Source organism: Bidens hawaiensis, unplaced genomic scaffold (genome assembly GCF_021521415.1).
Source record: "Bidens hawaiensis isolate Kalapana, Puna unplaced genomic scaffold, B.hawaiensis_p1.1 tig00050823_1, whole genome shotgun sequence".
Taxonomy (NCBI): domain Eukaryota; kingdom Viridiplantae; phylum Streptophyta; class Magnoliopsida; order Asterales; family Asteraceae; genus Bidens; species Bidens hawaiensis.
In genome coordinates, this window is record NW_027499123.1 from 88,077 (window position 1) to 98,189 (window position 10,113).

Genomic DNA, 10,113 nt, shown 5'->3' on the forward strand with positions numbered 1-10,113 from the left:
ATTATCCTACTAAGTCTTCATATTTTGCTATTATTATTATCGTTCCACTAACTCGTTTATTTCACCCGACAAAATAATATAATAAATATTACTTTAGAAATTTCGGGATGTTACAAAGTTGAACATGAACCCTAATTTTTGAAATTGGGAAATCGGGTTTAGGTACGACTGATTAAGTTTAGGGCTTTTAATTCCCATTTAAATCCGACCAAAACCATATAATAATATTACCTTAACGCGTTATAATTGAAGGTGAACGAGATCCCACAGTTTCCGGCCACAAATGCTTACGAACGGGCTAGAAAACGGCAAATTTAATATAATTAAGTTTAGGGCTAATGAAGGAGACGGCTTAAGGAAGCTAGGTGTGAGTTTAATTGTAAAATTATCATCGTTTATATAGAAAACGAGATTAGGGTTTATAACGTGGATAATAAGCTATGGCCCAAGTTCTAGAACCTTTTAAACGTAATTGAATGAGGGATTATGGTCGGCTAGATGCGAATTAGGGTTTAGGAACACCTAATTAGGCGTTGGTTGATGGATTTGGGCTCAAGAACAAGTTAGGGTTGATAATTAAATCAATTTGGGTTCGGGTTGGGTTTGGATCCAAGTATAAACGGGTTAGATGAATAAAATGGATAATAATATACCATACAATTATTTAATAAATAACGATTAAGTAATAAACATGCACTAACTTTATTGATCAAAATAATCCGAATAACAAAACGGGTCGGGTTCTAGTTCGTAAATCAAAACGAGAAAAACCGGGTTATTATAGGAACCATGTAAAGTCGGCTGGATTTAGATTGAAGACAGTAGCGAAAAAATCCGTGAGTACGAATATTATAAGTCGCAGCTATCTCAGGCACGCCTATGGATAACCCATGGATTTTGTTCAGTCGATCTACCGTGGCCAAAACCCTCCACACCATTGGCATGACTTGCGAGTACGAGAACCCGGTAATGTCAAAGAACTCATTGATAAGCGGGGAAAAAGGGTATGAAAGGCCGATTGAAAAAGGATAATAGAAGAAACACACCCAGGTTTTGGAGGAAAAGTCAGCCTTGGCCTTGGAATCGTAGGGTCTAATGATGGCTTCGGCGGGTAGCAGGCCTGAGTCTTTAAGAAATCTGATATCAAGATCTCTAAAGAGACATTGGTCTTCATAGGTGGCCGGAATGAGACCCTGGTCAATAAAATCGTCCGAGAGTGCAAAGGAGAAAGGGTTGGGCGCTCGAGGGGTTCTCTTCCTCATTATCGATTGGATCGAGAGAAAAAATTCAAGAAATTAAGAAGACAAGAGATAAGAACTAACCTGATAATGAACTGGTGGAAGAGTATTATGATTTGGAAAATTGGGAATGGTTTAATTATAACCTAAGGAAGCGGTTGTGAAGTCTCCTTGATCCCCGTGCACGTCCTTTCAAATCACAGAGATATTATTGATTTTAAAATTCAAAATTTTTACAGCTGTCACGCTGTAAAAATTGGGGGCAATTGTTGGGTGCGAATTTTTATCCTCGGAATTGAGCCTCACTTAGGGATAACGACTTAATCAGCTATTCTGAGGAAGGTACGTTGACTAATTCAATTGTCCTATATTGTTCTTGTTTGTTTTGCAGATAAGAACACGTGGTAAATGTGATAATAAGAACGTGGACTACAACGGATATTATCTGGACTTCGTCAAATTCGAACGTGGGCAACTAACGGATTAAAGAAGAATTAGTCTAGGGTTTCTGGTTATTTCGGGATAACAGTTGTAATCTTTTCCTATATAAATGAGCTGATAATATCACTAGAACACACACTCTCACGACTTAGCTTACTAGCAAACACTGTATCACATAGCTTACGATCACTTATCAGCTCCACCACCTGTAATCACCTATTTTCGTTATTAATAAAGTCGACGGTGATAGTTTTCACCGTCCGGGGGTTTTTTGTGCCGGAGATTACCATAATCATATACGAATCCGACCAAAAATTACGTTCTTAATCTTTGACCGAAGCAATTCGACCAAAGATTACGTTGCTAATTCTTGAGCGACGTAAGATTATTGTAATCAAGGGTTTTTTCCCTCGTAATCATATCGTTGTGTTCGATCTTATTATCAACAAACACTTCAACTCACGCACTAATTTGATCAAAGGTTGCTTTACCAATTTTTGACCGAAACATTATCGACACACGTATAAAACGGTGCTTTAAAGCCTCTACATCTTCCTGCTCACTTCAAAGCCCATAGAGGAGGGTCTCGTGGAGCATTCTTTCCCATTGAATGTTTAATTAATGACTTCAATTAAAGGCAAATAACACATTTACCTGGAAACATCCCAAATCACACATTATTATTATTATTATTATTATTATCCCCAAATCAAAACCCGCGAACATAACTTCCTTCGCACGCTCCGTTGACCCATATACATACATCTTCATCCCAATTCTCAATTCCTTTCAGTAATCAATCAATCCAATTACCCTCTTCAACCCGATCCGAATATAAACACACCATGTACAGCAATTTCAAGGAACAGGCAATCATATACGTCAAACAAGCGGTTGAAGAAGACACAGCCGGTAATTACGCAAAAGCCTTCACTCTCTACATGAACGCTTTGGAATACTTCAAAACCCATTTGAAATACGAGAAGAATCCCAAGCTTAAAGAAGCAATCACCCAAAAATTCACTGATTATCTGAGAAGAGCAGAGGAAATCAGGGCTGTTCTTGAAGACGGGAATAATAATAATAATAGTAAAGGTTCGATTGGGGGTGACACGGGCGTTGCGACGAGACCGAAATCGAATAAGAAGAATGGTGGTGATGGGGATGGTGAGGATGCTGAGCAGAGTAAGCTTAGGTCAGGGCTTAACTCTGCGATTATCCGGGAGAAGCCGAATGTGAATTGGAATGATGTTGCGGGTCTGCAAAGTGCGAAACAGGCCTTGCAGGAAGCGGTGATTTTGCCCGTTAAGTTTCCGCAGTTTTTCGTTGGTTAGTTTGCTTTCTGTTTGTGTGATCTCATGGTTTTTGATATATGAAGTAGTTATGCATATTTATCATTAATAGACAACTAATCTAACATTAAGTTTGTAACTTTTAGCGGGGCGGGTAATAATATATTGTGTAAAAATGTATTATTTGTTTTAGAATCTATTTGTCATTGTCATCACAACGCTAAAAGTGTGAACTTTAGGCACGAGATACATCTAACACGAAAAATATTGATTTGAGTTTAGTATAATTAATTAGACTAATCAAACATTAAAGTTCATAGTTTTTAGCGCTGCGGGTAATAACTTATATATTGTGTAAAAAGGTATTCTTTGTTCTAGAATGTAGTTGTCATTGACTCATTGTCATCATTATAGGGTATTATTACTTGTCTACTTATGTTTTGTAAATAATCAAGCTTATGCCATTTTACCGATTCAGTATTCATAATGGTATCTGGCTTATGTTGATTTATTATTGAAACTTATATATTTGGTTTTATATTAATAACAAGGGAAGAGAAGGCCATGGAGGGCTTTTTTATTATATGGACCACCCGGAACCGGAAAATCATACTTGGCTAAAGCTGTGGCAACTGAAGCAGACTCGACTTTCTTTAGGTATTGTTGTTTGCACAATTGCACTTAATGATTCAGTGACTAATTTGGGCGGTAGTTTTTATTTATTTATTTATTTACGTTTTGGTTTCATCGAGTGATTTTTTTGTTGGTTTCTTGGGTTGTTTGTGAACCTTGGATGAGTAAAATGGGAAGTTTTATTATTTATGTGCTCCATACAAAACACTCGTCAAATAAAACTTTCTGCTTGGTGTTGGCTAGATAGTTGATGATTATATAGGGGGTGTTTGGATTTTGGTGTCATCAACCTTTTAAAACAGTCAGGTTTGAAAAATCAGTAAGAATACTTATTATTGTATTAAATGTGGAATTACCTAATAACCCTCGTTCTAATCATCTAGTTAATTAATCACACTTGCTCAAAATCTTGACCATCCGAGTCGTACAGACTTTAGAAAATGAAAATCCAAACGGCCCCATGAAATGTTATAATTATCAAATACTTTGTGTTTAGTATCTATCAAAATGAATTGAGTGTCATGAAATTTTGTGTTTATGCAGCATTTCTTCTTCAGATTTGGTTTCAAAATGGATGGGAGAAAGTGAAAAATTAGTTTCAAATTTATTCCAAATGGCTCGAGAAAGTGCACCTTCTATTATTTTCATTGATGAAATTGACTCGTTGGTTGGTCAACGTGGTGAAGGCAACGAGAGTGAAGCTTCTCGCCGTATCAAAACCGAGCTTCTTGTCCAGATGCAGGTACTTTTGTTAGATTAATGCTGGCGTGGCAAAATGTGTGGGTTAGATAATGGGTCAAAACTGGTAATTTTATGTATGCTTAAAGAACACGATTGGAGCATGTTTGTGCCCGTTTGTTTAGTTAACAAAACAAATGATCGAACACGAACACTCTGACTATGGTTATGTTGTTCGTTGTTTGTTAAGAAAATGGTCATGTTCGTGTTCATTTATTTTTGTTTGTTAACAATATAAATGAACATTTTATGAACATAAACGAGCAAACATAACTCAGCGAAAACTTTTAAGTTAATGTGGAGAACAATGTGTTTGTCCTAAAAAGTTATTAAAACTATACTAAGTTGTAATGAGCCAAAAAAAGTGTTTAATGAATATATTAACTGATGTAAACAAACGAACTTATACAAATGTAAACTAATGAATATAAACAAACTTAAATGAACGAACATTCATGAACATAGCATGCATTAATGTTTGTTCGTTTAACTAAATGAACAAAATTTGTGTTCATGTTGGTTTTCGTTTATTAAATAAACGAACTACCCACTGAACAGTTTTCAAACTTTTCACTGAGCGTTCGGTTTGTCACAGGCTTAATTTTGGGTAGGGGTTGAAACGGGCCAGGGTGGGTTGACCTGAAACCCCTTTTGTTCAATAAGTTCATTTTTTGATAAATAATAATTGGTGTACTCATCAAATATGATCACAAAAAACTGTATTAGTTCAATAATAATTTGATTTTTTTATAATTGTCTAGTCCAGAAATATTAATATTGTTTGTATATGCTTCAGGGTGTCGGGAATGATGATAAGAAAGTTCTTGTTCTTGCAGCTACAAACACACCATACTCATTAGATCAGGTCACATTTTTGTAAATCATTTTTATTTATTTTTTATTATATTCTGGCTGCTAACACATTTTGAATTAATTACAGGCTATTAGGAGGAGATTTGACAAGCGAATTTATATTCCTCTACCGGATCTTAAGGCAAGACAACACATGTTTAAGGTAACGCTAATTTTTTTTTTCAACTTCATTATTTAATTTTTTTCAATGAACAAATTGACCAATTTTGATGTAAATGGGTTGAATTTTCCACCTTAATGTTAAGGAACAAGATACTTGTTTTAACATCGGCTTATTGTTTTTATTTTGTTTATTAAATTTATGTGCGTAGGTACACCTTGGAGATACACCTCACAGTTTAACTGATCGTGATTTTGAGCAATTGGCGTATAAAACTGAAGGATTTTCGGGATCAGATATTGCTGTTTGTGTAAGTTTTTATCCTAACTTCAAATTTTTAAGCAATTAACGCAATAAATATGGTCACAATAACCACATTATTACACGAACAATCGAACCTTCAATAATAAAACGTTATAATTTTATAATTTTTTTATACATTTGAATACACATCGAATGAGATTCAACCCGTTTGACCCATCTGTAGGTAAATGAGGTTCTGTTTGAACCGGTACGTAAAACGCAAGATGCAATGTTCTTCATAAAAAAGTCCGATGACACTTGGGTGCCATGTGGGCCCCGCCATCCGGGTGCTATTGAGATCACTATGCAGGATCTAGCAACTCGTGGCGAAGCATCAAAGGTATGAATACGAATCCGAGCTCCAGAAACTGTTACGATTTTTTAAACTGAAATCGAGTTTTGGATATTGTTTTTTTAGATCATCCCGCCACCGATTTCAAGAACAGATTTTGATAAAGTGTTGGCAAGACAGAAACCTACTGTGAGCAAATCAGATCTTGAAGTGCATGACAGGTTTACAAGAGAGTTTGGAGAAGAAGGCTGATGATTAAATACAAGAAAATACTCAAAAATGTTTATATTCATGATGACTGTTTTTGAAGTATTAAAAACTTTAAGGGGTATTGGTTATATTTCAGTATATATATTATTTTCCCACGAATAGAAGCATCAAAGTTTGGACTGTTAAGTTAGTGATTTAAGTCTTATGAAGTTATTTTGGATTATTAGGATTTACTTGAAGAAAAATGAAGTCATAATAAACATTGACACAAATTAGGACATGTAGAGTGCATGCTTGTTCAACATTATTACGACTTTGGACACTAAGGAACCTTTAAAGGTTGTAAGGGACAAAGCCCCTTATCCAAGGGAGGTTTCAAGGGGGCACGACCTTGGGGGGTCTACCAGTTAGCCCCAATGGACCGAAAAGAGCAAAAGTTGCTTTGTTGGAAATGTTGATGGCGACTAGACGGTTGTTGGTAGGTAAGTTATCAATTACCACTTATGCATAATGGTAACTTAGTTACCACTTATGGGGTTGTTTATTAAACGGATGGTTTGGTTTTCATTGTTAGACATTTATAACCCTAACTTTTACACTGTTTAATGAATAGTTGAGTGTTTCGTTGTTAACGTTTCCCACCTACATAAAGAAATCATATGATTTGTTTAGCATACGAATATTACACTTTGCTTTCACTTAAAAGCCATTCTCGTTCTCCAAGGATTCTTTCTGCTTTCTAATTATTGGTTTCGTGGACAAACAAAATACTTTAATCTGAAAGTGAGATTACACGATTCATAATTTCATATAGCTAATTAAGACATATTTCAAACATAAATCTACACGTTCAATTAGCTCCTAGTACGTAACTAGCTTGAATTAGCTTGAAAAGAAAATATAATAAAACTAGATTTTCATCCCGCCGCGTTGCGCCGGGACAGCTGGCAAAATCCATAAGTTGAAACCCGGGCGTTGGTAAACCCCGAACGTTTCGACGATGAGTCAACACGAATTCGTTCAGTACCGGCTGCGTTCATAACAATATAGACACCATTGGTAAAATTTGAGGGTTAAAACCCAAAATATTAATTCGTCAAATTAACATATAAAAAAACAAAATATTGAAGACGATGTTTAGTTGGTTGGCAAACTCAGGCGATGGTAAAACCAAAGCATTGTCGGTCCCAAGCATTGAGGCGGTAACTTGATACGAATTTGGTCAGTTTTGATTACGTACCTTACGGTACCAGGAATTAATAAAACGAAAAAATAAAAACTTGAGGTGGACCAACGGCCAATTTGGGGGGGGGGGGGGGTCGGTCGTTGCATTGTCGGTCATGGGTTTTAAATAAAACCGCGAGTTTGCGTGAACTCGGCCAATTTCTTTCAGATTTGTTATGGTACCAGAACTAAAAAATTTGACATTTGATTAATTTCCATTACATTTATTGTGGTAACTAAACTAAAAAAAATCAAAATTCGCCGACCAATACGGTGCCGCCAAGTGGCCCAATAAGCCACTTTTGTAAATTATATATAGTTATAATAACTCGAGCCAGTTCAGCTTGAAGTTGGCTTGTTTAATATTCAAGCCAAGTTCTAGTTGGTGTTAGTTTGCTCATTAACTCATCCAAGTAAAAATACATTCTAAATAAAACCCATATAGTATGCCCAACCTAATCGAGCTTACTAAACCACAACCAAAATAGTCATTCTCTCTGTGTTACTTTATTGTTATGTAAATCAAAGTCATCGCTAAAATAATTTGCAATAATTTACGCAGGGATCCTCTTGGGCCTCTCATTTTTGCCTTAGTTTTGCACCCACTTGTTCACACCAATCAGAGATCGGTGCAAGCTTCTCTTTCATGCTTGGTACTTGGATGATGGCACGATTATCAGGGATACTAGAGAGGCGGCCAAAGCATTAGATATTATCAGGTCTGAGGGGCCTCGTTTGGGTCTTGAATTAAACGTTAAGAAAACAAAGTTATTTTGGCCAACATGCAATGGGGTGAAGGTACAGGATGGGTTGTTCCCTTGCGGGATTGGAAGGCCGGTTCTTGGCGTGAAACTCCTTCGTGGTGCTGTAAGCCGGGATGCGGGGTTTATCAGCAGCTTGGCTATGAAAAGGGCATCTAGCGCTGTGGAACTGATGTGCTGTCTCCCAAAACTTCGGGATCCTCAATGCGAGCTTCTTTTGCTTCGCTCATGTATGGGAGTCGCCAAGCTTTTTTCGGTTTGAGAATGTGCCAACCTATGTATGTGGGGGAAGCTGTTTCTAAATTTGACAATGGTCTTCAAAGGGCGATTGAGGACATCGTGGTTTGTGGAGGTCCGTTCTTTGGGGATCTCCAATGGAGGTTGGCATCACTTCCGACCCGTTATGGGGGGTTGGGTCTTTGTTCGGCCGAGGATGTATCTACATATGCTTTTGTGGCTTCGAGAGCACAGTCGTGGTGTTTGCAAGACCATATTCTTCGGGGCTGTGATATTTATGGGTTGGACTCTGATTATGGGTGTGCGATGGATCGTTTACGTACTTTACTTCCAGATTTTGATCTTAGCGGGTTCTCTAATAAGGACACAGCCCCCCCCCCCCCTAAAGCCCAACATGTTGTGGCGAGTGCCTTATTTAATGGAATCGTTAAGAGTTTAAAAGTGAAGTTTGATCTATCCTCTCGCCAAAAGGCGGTGTTTGAATGCCTTCGGGCTCCTCGGGCTCAGGATTTTCTGACGGCCATCCCCATTGAAGGATTAGGCCAACGTATGTCGGGTTTGGAGTATCGGGCTATCCTTAAGTACCGGTTAATGATCCCTATGTTCCCGACTGATGAACCTTGCCCAATTTGTCGCAAGGTATGTTTGGATTCTTTTGGTGACCATGCGGTGCATTGCAAAGAATTGCCTGGCTTTAAATACAGACATTATTTGGTTAGAGATGTTCTGTGTGATGTTCTTAAACGGGCAAGGATTTCTGCTAAAAAGGAGGCCCCTGTTAACTTTCTCACGGATCCTCTTGAAGGGAGGTCTACTTTACGACCAGCTGATATTCTTGTGTTCGGGTGGGTGTAACATCTGCCCGAATCCGACCCGACCCAGATACCCGTTTTCTGATCCGATTCTTTTTATGATTTAAAAATTAATTATAATCTTTATAAATCTAACCTTTAATAAATCTTTATGTATATTTAAAATGTTTCTTCCGCCTCTCCTCTTCTTCTCTTTTCTTTCCGCCGTCCCGCCTTCTTTTCTCTTGTCGCCATTCCCCCCCCCCCTGTTTAAACCCTTGAGCCTTGAACCCTTTTTTTTCTAACTCCTTGCTTGTCCTTTGGCTCTTCCCGCCTAAGGATGTCTGCGCAGCTCCACGCGCTAAACTCCTTACAAGGAAGCCTGCGTGAAGATTGACTGTTCCTGCGCTACGCGCTAGGAACTATAGTTCTTCCCGCGGCGCGCTAAGAATGATACTTCTCCGCGCGACGCGCTAAGAATTGTAGATCCTCCCGCGACACGCTGTAAATTTGTAGTTCTTCTCGCAGCGCGCTAAGAATTGTAATTCTTCCCGCGACGCGCTAAGGATTTATGTTCTTCCCGCAGCGCGCTAAGGATTTCAGTTCGTTCCGCGACGCGCTAAGGATTTGTGGTTCTTCCCGCAGCGCGCTAAGGTTTGTCTGTGTCAGCCTTCTGTGTGTGCCTTCGCGCTCGCACACTCAGCTTTCTCGCGCTAAGTCTTGTGTCTTTTATCTTGATTTATCCAGCCGTTTACCTTTGGTGATATATTATCTTTTGTGCTGTTGACCTAACTTGCTTTGTGTCTGAAAAGTTACTTTCGGCGCAGCATGCGCGTCAATCCTATTGGTTGACAGAAAAAGGTGACTGACAATATCTTTTGAGATCTTCTTTTCCTTATCTTGAACAGTGTTTGCCTGACATATCCCATGTGCTGTGAACAGTAACCTGACAGCTTTTTCCCCTTTTCCTGCTGCCATAA

The 10,113-nt window shown here is 38.2% G+C and overlaps 1 protein-coding gene across 3 annotated transcripts; it reads left to right on the forward strand.

Annotated features, from left to right (window-relative positions):
• Positions 1–2,336: 2,336 nt before the first annotated feature.
• Positions 2,337–6,255, forward strand: LOC143598789 (protein SUPPRESSOR OF K(+) TRANSPORT GROWTH DEFECT 1-like). 3 transcript variants are annotated; one of them, XM_077076923.1, is made up of 8 exons: positions 2,344–3,008; positions 3,523–3,628; positions 4,148–4,346; positions 5,139–5,207; positions 5,283–5,357; positions 5,527–5,625; positions 5,803–5,958; positions 6,037–6,255. In XM_077076923.1, exons 1-8 carry the CDS (start codon positions 2,525–2,527, stop codon positions 6,160–6,162), a joined length of 1,314 nt encoding a protein of 437 aa, XP_076933038.1. In that variant the 5' UTR covers positions 2,344–2,524; the 3' UTR covers positions 6,163–6,255. The 3 variants fall into 3 exon arrangements, 1 of the variants encoding a protein (XP_076933038.1); XR_013147174.1 differs by lacking the exons at positions 5,803–5,958; positions 6,037–6,255 and having other exon boundaries at positions 2,337–3,008; positions 5,179–5,207; positions 5,527–5,629; XR_013147175.1 differs by lacking the exons at positions 5,139–5,207; positions 5,283–5,357; positions 5,527–5,625; positions 5,803–5,958; positions 6,037–6,255 and having other exon boundaries at positions 2,338–3,008; positions 3,523–3,706; positions 4,122–4,332.
• Positions 6,256–10,113: the final 3,858 nt, after the last annotated feature.